At 38.5% G+C, this 16,583-nt stretch overlaps 1 protein-coding gene across 4 annotated transcripts in view; it reads right to left on the reverse strand.

Annotated features, from left to right (window-relative positions):
- The window catches only part of CRPPA (CDP-L-ribitol pyrophosphorylase A), a 380,133-nt gene that overhangs the window by 156,996 nt on the left and 206,554 nt on the right, over window positions 1-16,583 (reverse strand). For all 4 annotated transcript variants that reach the window (XR_010663637.1, XM_065938670.1, XM_065938671.1 and 1 more), the window contains exon 9: window positions 15,374-15,505. Coding sequence is in view for 3 of the 4 variants with exons in the window: in XM_065938670.1 (XP_065794742.1) it covers window positions 15,374-15,505 (132 nt within the window). In the remaining variant the exon portion in view is untranslated. The remainder of the gene's footprint in view (window positions 1-15,373; window positions 15,506-16,583) is intronic.

The following is a 16,583-nucleotide window of genomic DNA, read 5'->3' on the forward strand; positions in this document are numbered from 1 at the left end:
CATGTTGTGGGGGAACTGTTACTACATTTTGTTTTGGGAATGCACCAAACTCTATACAGATCCATGTAGTTTGGGTGAGCTAACCTGGCATCAAAGGTGAGCAACTTAACTCTTTTTTTTTTTTTTTTTTAAATTTTATTTTATTAGTTGGAGGCCAATTACTTCACAACATTTCAGTGGGTTTTGTCATACATTGACACGAATCAGCCATTGAGTTACACGTATTCCCCATCCCGATCCCCCCTCCCACCTCCCTCTCCACCCGACTCCTCTGGGTCCTCCCAGTGCACCAGGCCTGAGCACTCGTCTCATGCATCCCACCTGGGCTAGTGATCTGATTCACCATAGATAATATACATGCTGTTCTTTTGAAACATCCCACCCTCACCTTCTCCCACGGAGTTCAAAAGTCTGTTCTGTACTTCTGTGTTTCTTTTTCTGTTTTGCATATAGGGTTACCGTTACCATCTTTCTAAATTCCGTATATATGTGTTAGTATGCTGTAATGTTCTTTATCTTTCTGGCTTACTTCACTCTGTATAATGGGCTCCAGTTTCGTCCATCTCATTAGAACTGATTCAAATGAATTCCTTTTAACGGCTGAGTAATATTCCATGGTGTATATGTACCACAGCTTCCTTATCCATTCATCTGCGGATGGGCATCTAGGTTGCTTCCATGTCCTGGCTATTATAAACAGTGCTGTGATGAACATTGGGGTGCACGTGTCTCTTTCAGATCTGGATTCCTCAGTGTGTATGCCCAGAAGTGGTATTGCTGGGTCATATGGCAGTTCTATTTCCAGTTTTTTAAGAAATCTCCACACTGTTTTCCATAGTGGCTGTACTAGTTTGCATTCCCACCAACAGTGTAAGAGGGTTCCCTTTTCTCCACACCCTCTCCAGCATTTATTGCTTGTAGACTTTTGGATAGCAGCCATTCTGACTGGCGTGTAATGGTATCTCATTGTGGTTTTGATTTGCATTTCTCTAATAATGAGTGATGTTGAGCATCTTTTCGTGTGTTTGTTAGCCATCTGTATGTCTTCTTTGGAGAAATGTCTGTTTAGTTCTTTGGCCCATTTTTTGATTGGGTCATTTATTTTTCTGGAATTGAGCTGCAGGAGTTGCTTGTATATTTTTGAGATTAATCCTTTGTCTGTTTCTTCATTTGCTATTATTTTCTCCCAATCTGAGGGCTGTCTTTTCACCTTACTTATAGTTTCCTTTGTAGTGCAAAAGCTTTTAAGTTTCATTAGGTCCCATTTGTTTAGTTTTGCTTTTATTTCCAATATTCTGGGAGGTGGGTCATAGAGGATCCTGCTGAGATTTATGTCAGAGAGTGTTTTGCCTATGTTCTCCTCTAGGAGTTTTATAGTTTCTGGTCTTACATTTAGATCTTTAATCCATTTTGAGTTTATTTTTGTGTATGGTGTTAGAAAGTGTTCTAGTTTCATTCTTTTACAAGTGGTTGACCAGTTTTCCCAGCACCACTTGTTAAAGAGGTTGTCTTTTTTCCATTGTATATCCTTGCCTCCTTTGTCAAAGATAAGGTGTCCATAGGTTCGTGGATTTATCTCTGGGCTTTCTATTCTGTTCCATTGATCTATATTTCTGTCTTTGTGCCAGTACCATACTGTCTTGATGACTGTGGCTTTGTAGTAGAGTTTGAAGTCAGGGAGGGTGATTCCTCCAGTTCCATTCTTCTTTCTCAAGATTACTTTGGCTATTCGTGGTTTTCTGTATTTCCATACAAATTGTGAAATTATTTGTTCTAGTTCTGTGAAAAATACCGTTGGTAGCTTGATAGGGATTGCATTGAATCTATAGATTGCTTTGGGTAGAACAACATATTAAAAAAATCATACACCATGACCAAGTGGGCTTTATCCCAGGAATGCAAGGATTCTTTAATATCCGCAAGTCAATCAATGTAATACACCACATTAACAAATTGAAAGATAAAAACCATATGATTATCTCAATAGATGCAGAGAAAGCCTTTGACAAAATTCAACACCCATTTATGATTAAAACTCTCCAGAAAGCAGGAATAGAGGGAACATACCTCAACATAATAAAAGCTATATATGACAAACCCACAGCAAGCATCACCCTCAATGGTGAAAAATTGAAAGCATTTCCCCTGAAATCAGGAACAAGACAGGGGTGCCCACTCTCACCACTACTATTCAACATAGTCTTGGAAGTTTTGGCCACAGCAATCAGAGCAGAAAAAGAAGTAAAAGGAATCCAGATAGGAAAAGAAGAAGTGAAACTCTCGCTGTTTGCAGATGACATGATCCTCTACATAGCAAACCCTAAAGATTCTACCAGAAAATTACTAGAGCTAATCAACGAATATAGTAAAGTTGCAGGATATAAAATTAATACACAGAAATCCCTTGCATTTCTATACACTAACAATGAGAAAACAGAAAGAGAAATTAAGGAAACAATACCATTCACCATTGCAACAAAAAGAATAAAATACTTAGGAGTATATCTACCTAAAGAAACAAAAGACCTGTACATAGAAAACTATAAAACACTGATGAAAGAAATCAAAGAGGACACAAACAGATGGAGAAACATACCGTGTTCATGGATTGGAAGAATCAATATTGTCAAAATAGCAACTTAACTCTTAACTCTGTGGTTAACAGAATGAACATTCACATGTGCCAAAGGAATTGTGTCAGAAAATAAAGACATGTTTTACAAATAAGCTTGATGAAAATGAGAGCCCAGACTTTTGGTGAAAAAACTGGGATACAGACATTCTCTTTCCATGGAATTTACTAAACTTACAGAATATACAACTACAACAACTGGTGGTTATGTTTTATACTATTCAGAAAACCATGTGAGAATAAAGACCCAAATTATTGGGTATATACTGAGCTGGAGAAGAGCCAGCCAAGAAAGAGAAAGAGACAATCCCCCTTTGAGCATCTGGGGTCCAATAACACATAAAGTTGGGATCTTGGGTTTTTTAGCTATATTGTTAAATCGGATTTGTGTTATTTTCTGACATTTGCAATTAAAATTTCCCAATTGATAGGCCAATTAGTTTTCCAATTAATTCAACTGGCTTAAAAATCCATGGTGTCTTAATCTCCCTCCAGAAAATTTAGTTGAAACTGACATAAATGTTGCATTTTTTTTAAGTTTTGAAATGATCATAAAATTTGTTCAGGAAGCAAAATGCTGAAATCTACACATTAACATAAAACTACATAAAATAGATTTGCAAACATTTATTAAGACAGCATATTAAAAAGCAGAGACATTACTTTGTCAACAAAGGTCCATCTAGTCAAGGTTATGGTTTTTCCGGTAGTTATGTATGGATGTGAGAGTTGGACTATGAAGAAAGCTGAGTACTATGAAGAATTGATGCTTTTGAACTGTGGTGTTGGAGAAGACTCTAGAGAGTCCCTTGGACTGCAAGGAGATCCAACCAGTCCATCCTAATGGAGATGAGTCCTGGGTGTTCATTGGAAGGACTGATGCTGAAGCTGAAACTCCAATACTTTGGCCACCTGATGCAAAGAGTTGACTCATTGGAAAAGACCCTGATGCTGGGAAAGACTGACGGCAGGAGGAGAAGGGGACGACAGAGGATGAGATGGTTGAATGGCATCACTGACTAGGTGGACATGAGTTTGTGTGAACTCTGGGAGTTGATGATGGACAGGGAGGCCTGGCGTGCTTGCATAGAGTCTGACACAACTGAGTGAACTGAACTGATTAGTAGATAATATGTGTCAAAGACAAAATAAATCACTACTTTCAAATTTTCAAGATAAATAAAAAAAAAAGATAAAATCAATTCACATTTTTATGTTTTATAATAAACTATGGCAAGTGTATATTTCCTTCCTAGCTTAAAAATCTTAATGAATTTGGTATTCTGACTAAAAACGTTCATGTTTCCCATCTAAAATAAAAGTATTAGACATTATTCATGACATTTGAATTGAGACAAAGGGGAATCTAAATCAAATTCATATCCAAATAATATAAGTCAACTGAAACTCTGATCAAGAAGGTTAGAAGCTAGCAGTGATTTAGCCACTATATCTGAGTCAAATTTTGGATGCTTGATGAGGCAATTACAGAATTCTAAAATTTCCATTTAAGCACTTAAATAAAATGTTCTGAAGAGAAAAATTCCCCTTCTTACACCTTGTTAAAACTACAGAAGCTATAATATTAGAAACAAATGCATTAATTTCAGTTTTCTAAAACAGCTTTAAAAGCTATAACTTGGTAAGCTTTCTGCTATTTTACTGATTTTTTTTTTTTAATCAGGAAATTTACTATTCTTAATGATGCAGACAAGATAGGTCTCCCTCATTTTACCATAGCACATACGTTTAGTGTTTCAAAGATACACTAGCTGAAAAAATGTGTAATCTCAAGTGTAATATATAAGGTTTTAGAAGTACAGGCTTCCACAGAATTAGCCTTGCTGGTAGCAAAAGGCATGGATAGCTGTTTTTCATTACTTACTTTCATGAATTCACCACAAGGGCCACATTTGCTATTGCTAAGCTAACCATTGGGAAACACATACCTTTGGAAATAATTAAGCTCTAAAAAGCAGAAGTTATGCATTTATAACACCCAATTAACTTGCTATAGCTCCTGAGTAAAACCTCTCCCTGAGGGCGAAGGTCAGGTCTCAGCCATCATCTGACTCTCTCAAGATGCTTTACAAAGGCCCTGGCACACACTTAAAAACAGACAACCTACAAAACTTGTCTTTCTTCCCAAGGTCTTAAAACATTCAGCAAAAATTTGAGGAAAGGTAGGAAACGTTCCTGGAGAAGGCAATGGCAGCCCACTCCAGTGTTCTTGCCTGGAGAATCCCATGGACAGAGGAGCCTTGCGGGCTACAGTCCATGGGGTTGCAAAGAGTCAGATATGACTGAAGTGACTGATCACGCAAGCAGGAAATGTTCACTTGTGATTTACTTAACTTGAGAAAGAATATTCGTAAAGAAAACTCATGTTCTTGTGACAGTGTGGCAAAGCCTGTTGTTCCTTTAGTTTATGAGAAAACAGTAGCTACAAAGGTCCAGAGGAATCGGGTGGAGAGGGAGGTGGGATGGGAGACCAGGATGGGGAATTCGTGTAACTCTATGGTTGATTCATATCAATGTATGACAAAACCCACTGAAAAATAAAAATTTAAAAAAAAAAAAAAAAAGAAAATAGCATTGAGGTTTTTTTAAATTATACTGACCAGGTCATTTGTTGAAAACTATTAAGCCTCTTCCCAGTAATTTATGGAGTTATTTACCTGGTTATTTTTAGGGTAAGTGCAATGCCTTCATTATTGAAATTGCTATCAAGGTTCAGAAATGTTTGCCATTGTGTACTTTAACTGTTACTCTATGATCAGTATGCATTTTTTAAAATTTTTGTAACATTTCCATCAAAAAAAAATTAGACTTAGGTATCATGTCTATTCTTTCATGGGTCAGATCCGAGAATTCAATAACTAGATTTTTAGCAATTTCCCATCTAGGTTTTTAGCCTATTTCTTCTCGTGAAGGTCAAAAAAGCCTAATAATGTTGTGTTAATGTTGGACTTTTCTTAACAGAGAAGAGACCACCCGTCCTGAAGAGCCTAAATCCTTTAATCGCATCAAAACATCTTAAATATGAAGTCAAAAACTTAACACAGGGATAAGAGGATTAAGATGGTGAAGTATATGGCACAATTATTGTAAACCCTAGTATATACATATATTGAGCAAAACTTAACTATTCCTATTTAAAATTCAAAACTAAACATATTAAGTCAAAACCAAAGATATCTAACCATGATGTATGGCAGAAACCAATACAACATTGTAAAGCAATTTTTTTAAAAAAGAAAAAAAACCTAAGCATTAAAAAAAAAGTATCTACGTAGCAGGCAAGCAAGAAATGGCCTGACTTTTCACATGAAAGAAACTAGAAATATATAGCATAATATAGATGCATTAGAAAACCACAAATCTCTACATTTATACATTTAAATAATTTTGACTATAACTTGCTATTTACTAGCTGGTATCTTTTCCAAGCAGTATATTCTCACTAGAGAATCAATTTTTTTAATCGACTTTATTAGCAAGAATAGAGCATAAGGTTGGCTCAAACCTACAAACTAAATGTATGGACATACCAGTAACTCCAAATAAATTACTTCAGTGGTCTCTGTTTTAATACATTCCAAATTCCCCCAATTTCAGCTTGTAAGCCTATGAATAGAAATTAAATTTCCTCTCTTTGAATATTTTTAATGAAAAAGCCTTTATGCTAAACAATAAAAAAGTACAGCATGTTTCCTATAATAAACATTAAATTTTTGTGTTCCTGAATCCTCTTCTAAAAAGCTTATCTGTGGCGTAGTTATGAAACTTATTATGATTCAGAAGTTTTAGGCCATAGGTACACATGGGTAATCATATTTTTATAAAGGAAGTAGAGTAAAAATGCAAAAGATTAAAATATATTCTTAGCTGAAAAAAATGGTAAATCATCTGTGGTACAACTGAACACTTTCCTTATATTCTTGCTGATATAGAATTTCAGCACAATACAGTGATTAGATACATGTAAAATATAAACAATGGCCAGAGCATAATAATAATCATGAATGGTGTCTTTGTAAAACATCTGTGTTTTTTTCTGTCCATTAAAATGCAGATTCCAAAGAGTGACTGTAGATATGTTTGTTATTAAACCAACTCATCTCCTAACAGCATTACTATATAATTGCCATTATGTACTCAGTAAGAGAAAGTTGAATCTTAATTAAAATATATTTCCTTACCAGTTGTCAAAGGTGAGTAATGAGATGGATGGAAAACTAATAAACTTCACTGTTTTCCATACACAAATCTTTATGCCAAACATTACTCATATCTTCCTGACTGTCAATGGAGAAGGTCTCTCTGTATTTCCTTAGTGATGATAATCAAAAATGTTGATAGGATTCTGAGAGACAATAAACACATGTTTATTTACAAACTATTATAAATTTGCAAACTGTTATCTTTGCTAAACCCTGATGGTTTAGGGCAGAAAATAAGGAATTTACATAAAACTAACTCTCATTCCTGGAACACTGTCCTCGCACAGTTCCAGATTCTGGAACTGTTACCCTTAATCTAAATGGCATGCAATATCTAACAGTCAATAAGCCCTTAATATTTCTAAGTATTCCGATTTATTGCCATTGGCTTAGAATTTTAAATCTTAATTATCTTGACTTCCCATTTCTTCTTTCTCGTTTCCCTTCCCACCCTGCTTGATGTTTCCAAGACCCCTAGCATGTACATCATGTTCTCTCCTTGATTCAGTTAAACATTGCAATTTTAGAGTTCTTTGCACAGCTGCTTTTGCAGTTTGGATAATTAGTGTTGCATAAAATGAAAATAAACAGAGAAAGATATCTCCCTCCCTTTAATTTTCTTTAAGGAAACTCTACATAAAACTGCTGTGATATCTATCTATCTATCTTCTATCTATCTATCTAGAGAGAGATATATCAGTGATCACTACCTACTGGTATCCATGCCCTATGTTATCACCTCATCTGCCTGTGGGCAAAATCTTGTCATTTGCTTCCAATGAACAGAATACAAGAAGACTGGCAGGATGTCTCTTGGTGATCATGTTACAGAAGACTCTGACTCCAGTCTTGATTCTCTGACTTGCTCTGCTACTGTAAAATGCTCTGTGAACAGGCCCCCATGACAAGAAATAGAGGCAGGCCTCCAACCATGAGCTTGTGAAGAAGTGACACCTCAGTGCCACAGAACAGAGAAATGATTCCTTCCAACAGCTAGCTAAGTGAGCTAGGAAGAGGATCATTCTTAGTGGAGCCTTGAAAAAGGCCCCCACGGCAGAGAACCACACAGAGACTGTGAGATAATCTATGCAGTTTAAGAACTAATTGAAGTCAAAGTTGCTCAGTTCTGTCCAACTCTTTGAGACCCCATGGACTATACAGTCCATGGACTATACAGTTCATGGAATTCTCCAGGCCAAAATACTGGAGTGGGTAGCCTTTCCCTTCTCCAGGGGATCTTTCCAACCCAGGGATCGAACCCAGGTCTCCCATGTCAGGTGGGCTCTTTACCAGCTGACCCACAAGGCAAGTCCTTAAGCAACTAAGTTCTGGGGTAATCTGTTATGCAGTAACAGCCAGCTAATATACTGTGCAAAGGATTTACTTCATTAAGAATTTTCCATGGCCGTTTTCATGCATAATGGTGCTTCTTTCATTCAGAAAAATTAAGTGGAGATCTGCAGCAGAAGTTTGAATCTAATAATCCATTTCATTTAGATATATCTAAGTAAAATAGGTTACTGCTGCTCTCTCTAATGACCTGGCCAAGTAAGCTAACCACACTCCCTGAAGATAGCCTCAGTTTTTTGAACACACAATTTTGAAGAGACATTATCTCTTATAATCTTCTTATTTTCCCAAAGAATGACTAAAGCTAAACAATAAAAGCCAAAACAATTTTGAAAGTGAAGAATATTTAGTCTCATCAACACTCCCACAATCCCACACATCCCACACTCCCACACTCCAAAAAGCCTGACTGCTCTGAACAGGATATCATGGGTTTCTGGAAACAGGTCTGGAGCTGCCTGTTTACTGTCCATGCCATACGATTTGATGACCTGGATAGAAATGTGAGTTTTGCAAAGAACTCACAGTTGAAGTCCAAGTAATTTCTCACTTCACGACTTCAGGGAATAGAGTTTGAAGCCTAATCTCTCCAAAGATCTTCATTTAAAAAAAAAAAAAACAGAACAAAACTGTGTTGAGCTACTTGATAGCACACACCTGTTTGTTCTACAAGGGATCACGCAGGCTTGGAGCTCTGAGAACACAGAACGAGTGGGGTGCATCTGAGAGGGAAAGACTGGTGTCAGTTGTATCCTGCCAATTCAGGTCTTTGGGCACAAAGGCTTCTGAGAGCATTTGAACCAGTTCATATAGTTCTTAATGTTTCACTTGGAATTCCTTAAAGTTATTACAAAGTGATTCATTGTCAGGAATGTTTCCTGGACGTCCTTTACAATAGACACAAAACCTTCAAAACCCAGACAACAGAGAAAGAACAGAATTTCTTAACTCATCAAGTAGGGAGATCTGGCTTATGCCTTGGACACAAGATCAGTTTACACATCTTTATCTAATTTACCATTTTGCCAAACAACTTCATTTCATCATTTCACATCCTATTTTGGAGGTTTATAAAAAGCTCCTCATAAGTCTTTTCCAAATAATTTTTCTTTAAAAAACAAAAAATTACAGAACTGCTTCGGTAACTTTCTTCCCTTTTTATGTCCCTCTCAGAGCTGTTCTTCTTCTAAGAGAAGCTATTGTTGTTGTAGTTGTTGGAAGAGAAGAGACAGTGGTATTCAGGAGCAGACAGAAGATACAATGAACGTGAAAAATATTAATCCCTCAGCCATGTCCAACTCTTTGCAAACCCATGGATCGTAGCTCTGCCCATGGAATTCTCCAGGCAAGAATACTGCAGTGAGTTGCCATTACCCTCTCCAGGGATCTTCCCGACCCAGGGATCAACTGCCAGAAAGGGAATCCTCCTGAGAACTCAAACACGCTGGTGCCTTGATCTCAGACTTCCAGCCCCCAATCTATTGTATCTGCAATAGCAGCAGAACAGACTAAGATATCACCTTTGTCATCTACCTCACTGAGGTATTTGACCAAAAAAAAAAGAAAAAGAGAGAGAGAACAGTTCCCCCTCTAAACTAGAGTAAAATATACGAACAATAATGAGTAATTCTCAGTAAAATAAGGTAAATAATATAGTGAGGCTTACAGTCCCTAGGGAGAGGACAGAAAAGCCAGGCCCAGTTCCCGCATTGCTCTGGGTCAGACTGAGAGACGGTCAACACATAACCTGAGACAGCCCACACGCCTCTCATGTGTCCACTTTCTCATCCAACAAAGGCTTTACTGCAGTTCTGACTTCTGCATTTTAGAAATGGAGAATCCAAAGCCTAGGAAGCTTACGCGTGTGTGCTAAGTCACTTCAGTCGTGTCCAACCCTCTGCAACCGCATGTACTAGGGCCCCAACCCTGTGTCCACGGGATTCTCCAGGCTAGAATACTGGAGTGAGTTGCCAGGGCCTCCTCCACTAGAAAGCTTATATCCTTTGTTTAAGGTCATACACCTAGTTTTTCAGTTAAAGGGGAAGATACTAGTTCAATTTAAGAAATAACCAGTTACAATAGCTTTTGGAAGCACTTTAACCATGAACCTGTGTCATCTCTAAAGCCCTGAGCATGTAAAATGCAAAGATTTAATACAAAACTTCTACAGATAATAATTTTATAGACTTTGCCAAATTCTTATAATAAAAGTTCATATGCAAAATAGTACTTAAAAATGTATAACCGCAGTAGACACCATATGGAAAGCCTTCATAGAGACAAATACCAAGATCCTGAATGTAAAGACAACTCGTTAATGGTGCTCTGTTTGATTTCATTTCAATCTAAGACAAGACTCCATATGACATAGACGGAGCTGATATTGCAAAGTGGCTCAAGCAATGCCTGCCCTAACCATAATCAAGCTTTCACTTCTATGCAATAGTGACTGCAGAGTAAAAACCCAAGCTACATTTCCCCAGATTCTACAGTATTGGAATGCAACAGGTACTGTTACACACATGAAGAGACTTAGAATGTGGAAGTGGCACTAGAAACAAGGCGACTATATCTAGGAAGCCCTTCTCATTTCCTGGGTCAGCTACAGTAGCATTCCTACCCACGGTTCATCAGCACGTCATGTACCCACAGTAATGGAAGGCACTTTTCTCAGCCCAGGCCCACAGTGCGCTGACCATGTCTGTCAACTGCCCTGTTCCTGGATACGCAGTGTCCAATTTTGGTTCTGTGACACTTGAGAAATTCTGTAAAACTACAAAATACCTTTATGAAACCTGTCTTGTAAACAATCAATGAAACATTTTTTTTTTGTTTACAACTAAGAATATTTAACAATATAACTGCTCTATTATACTGAAAGTTTTTGAGTGTTTATAACAGTAGCCTTTAATGAACATGGAGACCTGATTTCAGTTACCTGAGAAAACTTTTCAAATGGCCATTCTTCACTCACCAAATGTAATCAACATTCTAGAGTGCTAATTCTGCTGCTAAGGTGCTTCAGTCGTGTCCGACTCTGTGCAACCCCATAGACAGCAGCCCCCAGGCTCCTCGGTCCCTGGGATTCTCCAGGCAAGAACACTGGAGTGGGGTGCCATTGCCTTCTCCGTCATTCTAGTCTACTACCGGCTAAACCTTACCTGCTTCCTGAGAAATCTGTATGCAAGTCAGGAAGCAACAGTTACAACCAGACATGGAACAACAGACTGGTTCCAAGTCGGGAAAGGAGTTCATCAAGGCTGTATATTGTCTGCCTGCTTATTTAACTTATATATAGAGTACATCATCTGAAATACTGGACTGGATGAAGCACAAGCTGGAATCAAGGTTGCTGGGGAAAATATCAATAACCTCAGATACACAGATGACACCACCCTTAAGGGAGAAAGCAAGGAGGAACTGAAGAGCCTCTTGATGAAAGTGAAAGAGGAGAGTGAAAAACCTGGCTTAAAACTCAACATTCAAAAAACAAAGATCATGGCATCCGGTCCCATCAATTCATGGCAAATAGATGGGGAAACAAAGGAAACAGTGACAGACTTCATTTTTTGGGTTCCAAAATCACTGCAGATGGTGACTGCGGCCATGAAATTAAAAGACACTTGCTCCTTGGAAGAAAAGCTTTGACAACTTAGACAGCGTTTTAAAGCAGAGACATTACTGAGAAAGGTCCACATGGTCAAAGCTATGATTTTTCCAGTAGTCGTGTATGGATGTGAGAGTTGGACCATAAAGAAGGCTGAGTGCTGAAGAATTGATGCTTTTGAACTATGGTACTGTAGAAGACTCTTGGGAGTCCCCTGAACTGCAAGGAGATCAAACCAGTCAATCCTAGAGGAAACCAACCCTGAATATTCACTGGAATATTCACTGGAAGGACTGATGCTAAAACTGAAGCTCCAATACTCTGGCCACCTGATGCAAAGAGTCAACTCATTGGAAAAGACTCTGATGTTGGAAAAGGTTGAAGACAGGAGGAGAAGGGGATAACAGAGGACAAGGTGGTTGGATGGCACCAATGCACATGACCTTGGGCAAGCTCCAGGAGATGGTAAAGGATAGGGAAGCCTGGCATGCTGCAGTCCATGGGGCTGCAGAGAGTCATACACGACTGAGCGACTAACAACAACAAAAAGCCCTATACATGTGTGTAAAACAACTCTGTACAAATACAGAGGTTTAAGAACATCTTGTGTTTAAAAAGAAAAAAAAAAAAAACCTATGTAATTCTATTTAAATATAAACACCTTGTACATCAACACTGTGAAGGTTTGGCCCAAAATCAAGACCATGTACATTACCAGAAGCATCATACACAAAACAAGAGAGGTCTTCTTTAAGCCAGAAAGAAAATATATATAACACAGACACAGAAAGTCAGTTCAATATTCTGTCTTCCAAGTAGGGGCTTATTAATAGACCAAAACCTACCCAAAGAAGAAGCACTTGATGCTAATGTTATAAAAACAAGTGTAAGAAATCTAGAAAGGTATAAACTGCTCAGAGACTTAAAAGTATACATGATAACTACCTACAAAACACCCAATGGCTTGCACAGAATCAGATTTGGGGAACAAAGTCCAGTGTATGAACACTATAAAAAGTTGTGTCTCACAGCACCATGGAAAGCAGAAACCAATACTCTTCTCTGAACAGTGAACAAAAACTCCTCCTTATACATCTTCATATTCTTGGTCTTTACAGTGTCAAGTAGGCATCTAATGTTAGAAGTTCTGCTTCAATTAAACGGGAAAATTAGTACAGAAACATAAAAAGACTGTGCAGGAGTAGTGGTTTCTTTACTTATGGTGTATTTGTGAGCAGTGTTTCTCAAAGTTTCTTTTAGGGAACATTAGTCCCATGATTTATCTACGGTTAAGTGTTACAGGAGAAAATGGAAAATTTTTGCTAGTTTGGAGTTGTGAAATGATAAATCAGTATACTAAAGGTTCATGAGAAGCCCTAATTAAAGGAGCCTATTCAACTCTATTCACTGCCACTTCCCCAAATTTTTAAGCACAGCTCTTTTTCAAATGGCATATCCAACAAATATCCCAGGAGCTTTTGGAAATGCTCCTTAAGGTGGAATTATGCACTATAAAATGTGTTGGGCAAGTTAAGAGTCAATTCACATTTCTGTATTTAAGAATAAAAGTAAATCCTACCTTTTAAACATTTTCACGTTTCATTATTATATTGTCAAGAAGAGACAAGCAATGCTAAAGTAAGTTATCTTTGCATCCTAAAGTAACGAGAGACAGATCCTGAAGCCACTGCAGGACCATCTTTTTCTAAGTTACTTTTGGTAACTTAGCAGACAGCTGGCTTAGGAGATCCAAGTTTGCTTGAAAGAGCAGTCAGATACCAAGCAGAGGGCTGCAAAGGCTCCTCCTTTTCAACAAGGCCATTTTTCCAATCAGGTACAAAGTCACATAGATACTCACTGGATTCTAGTTCATAAAAGCATAGACATGTCACATGTGGGAAAATGAGTAATTTTTATGTAAACACTCTGCAAGTGTCACCAGGTTTAGCATATAAAAACAGAAGATGTCCAATTATACTTGAAATTCAGAATAACAACAAAAAATTTTGTGTAAATATGTCCCATGTAATATTTGGGACATACTTATGCTAAAATATAATTTTTGTCTGAAATTTAATGTTCTATTTCATCTGGTAACCAGACCCTCCCCTGGAATGCCAGCTACAGACCCTTTGTGCTTAGTCCAAGTCATAGGACAGAGAGTTCCAGAACTGTGTGCTCCACCATGCCCTGCTTATACGGTTTCCGAGTCATCTCTATTTTATATCTGCAAAGCAGAGCATTAGTCACGAGCCTCTATGACACCCTCGCATGGCACAAGAGAAAGAACCGACTTATTTTTCCCACCATGCCAATCCAGAGTATACCCAAAGACAACACATTGAAGAGGAAACATTCCTGAAGGAAGACACAGACCCGAGTTCTTACTCTTACTCTGCCAGTTTTATAACCTTGTGCAAGTACATGTAGCTCTTCAGGCCTTGGTTGTGCTGACTTCAGGAACCCTACAGGACAAACATTTTACAATTCCACGATCCTAAGTGAACTAAACTTTGCCATGTCCTTGTGACCGACTGAAGGTCATGCCTGTCTAGGTTGAAAACAGAGGAAAACCACTTCAAAGTTACAGAAAAACAAGAGATAGGCTAAAAGATGACCCCTACACTTAACTAAAATCCATTTGTTTCCAAAGAAATGTTACCTTCAGGCTAAAAAAGGCACCTTAAATATTTCATAAACAATATATGTTAGTCATCAACCATATAACTTTAAATACCTCTCATTCCCTGGACAGTCAGTACCCAATCACTTTTATTCCAGACCATTCCAGACTATTTTAACTTCCCTGAGTTCTGTGTGGTACACCTCTAACACACCATAAAGCATTCTGCTAGTTCCATAAAAGGTGTCTATGCACAACAAAGGGCAAATCCATTATCTCTAACAGATTCTCGAAACAATTTGATTTAAATAGCATTTCTCTGCACAAAGAATCTCTAACATTGATTCATTTTGCCTTCAGCTTAAGTAACTGTCTATTAAAAGACAGTGACAGTAAGAGTTTTCCTTTAGTAAAATACCATGCCCTCATGCAATCTGTATGCCAGCCACCACTTTCAAGTGATTAAAATCTTGATTACCAACATCTTTAGCACAGCATCAAAGAAATAAATATATTAAATTATACAAACGGCTAAGAGTCATGACCTTAGGGTTGCCAGTTAAACACAAAAGTCCAGTTAAATATGAAATTCAAATTTCAAACTCCAAAACTAGGATGTATTCAAAATTAATATTTATTTGAAACTCAAATAACTGGGGATTCTATTTTTTTTTTGTTTCCATATCTGGCAATTCTATATGGGCTACTCTGTATAAGATATTCGCCAATTTTCATCTTCCCCCCCCTATCAAAACACTCGTTTTGATTTTTAATTTTTCCTTAGAAACAAGAGCTTCCAACTGCTTCAGAACATGAATAGATAAATAATTTTCCAGCCCAAAATTTCATTAATATTTCTTTGCTTTTAACAAAATAAGATTCCCACTAAAAAAACTGTAGTCTACAGAATATACAATCTTACCAACATTTTTACCTACCTGTGGGAAATATATGAGAAGGCCAAAGAGTAAAATATTTCTTTTTTTCGCTTCCTTGGCAAACTCTCTAATCTGCATTACCTTTTCCATTTTCTGACCAAATGGTACTGATTCATAATCAAGAAAATACACCTGCAAAATAATATAAAAGGTAACAATTAGAATACCATTCATTTTTCCTTAACATGATCTTTAAAAAGCTCAAAACACATACAGAGAGAACAAGATGGCAGAGGAGTAGGTGGACGTGGAGCACATCTCCACGGATACATCAGGAATCCTTCAGACTCAGAATTCCATCAGCAGAACATCAGCTGAGAGCAGACAGGAGGACAATACCAGTGGAAAAGAATACACAGAAGCACGTAAAACTCAGTAGGATGAAGGAACTATGGGGAAACAGGAGTGTTAGTAGGACTGGACATGCCCCCAGCAGGTGGGGGAACTGAAGCAGGGGTCCAATCCCCACACTGGGGCAACTGTCTGAGTCAGAGGAGAAACATTTAAGGCTGCAAGTGAAGAAGCTGATCCATGGCAGCCTAAATGGAATGAGAATCAGACAGTCCTTGCTGCAGCCTTATATAACCCTGGACAGAGACACAGGTCCCCTGGAAGGCGCCACAGCCGGGAGCTGGAGTTTAGGGATTGTGGAAAAATTCCAGGGAGAGGGCTGCTGTTGACTTTGAAGAGGTAGATCGAGAGGATGTGAGGGAGGAGACTGTGGTGGGAAAAGTCTGTGGAGGAAAGCTGGGCAGTCATGAAAGCAAGGCAATACTGCTGAGTCACGCAGTGGGTGGAGCCAGCACCATAGCCTCTCTCTCCCCACACGCCAGCACTGGCAGCTGAACAATAGGCTGGAGCGTCAAACGCCTGATGCATTGAACTGCAGAGTAGGACCCCATCCAGGGTGCTGCTTTAAGTGACTGATGTGCTGATCTACAGAACGGGACCCCAGCCAGGGGGCCCCCTCTATGTGCCTGATGTGCCAAACAACAGAGAAGGGCCCCAGGCAAGGGAGCCCTCTAAGTGCCTGCACGGGCGGGGCTGTGGAGAAAGACTGGCCAAGGCGGCCTTCTGATGGCCAGCCATAAGTCCTGCAGCGGAGGCAGCCCGAGTCCCTGCACACGTTGTGCTGCCGGGGTCCCTGCAAGCCAAGCCGCCGCAACACCTTCATGCTCAATGCTCACTGGGGCAGAGCTGCCACAGGCAA

The sequence above is a fragment of the Muntiacus reevesi genome, chromosome 6 (assembly GCF_963930625.1).
Source record: "Muntiacus reevesi chromosome 6, mMunRee1.1, whole genome shotgun sequence".
Lineage (NCBI taxonomy): Eukaryota > Metazoa > Chordata > Mammalia > Artiodactyla > Cervidae > Muntiacus > Muntiacus reevesi.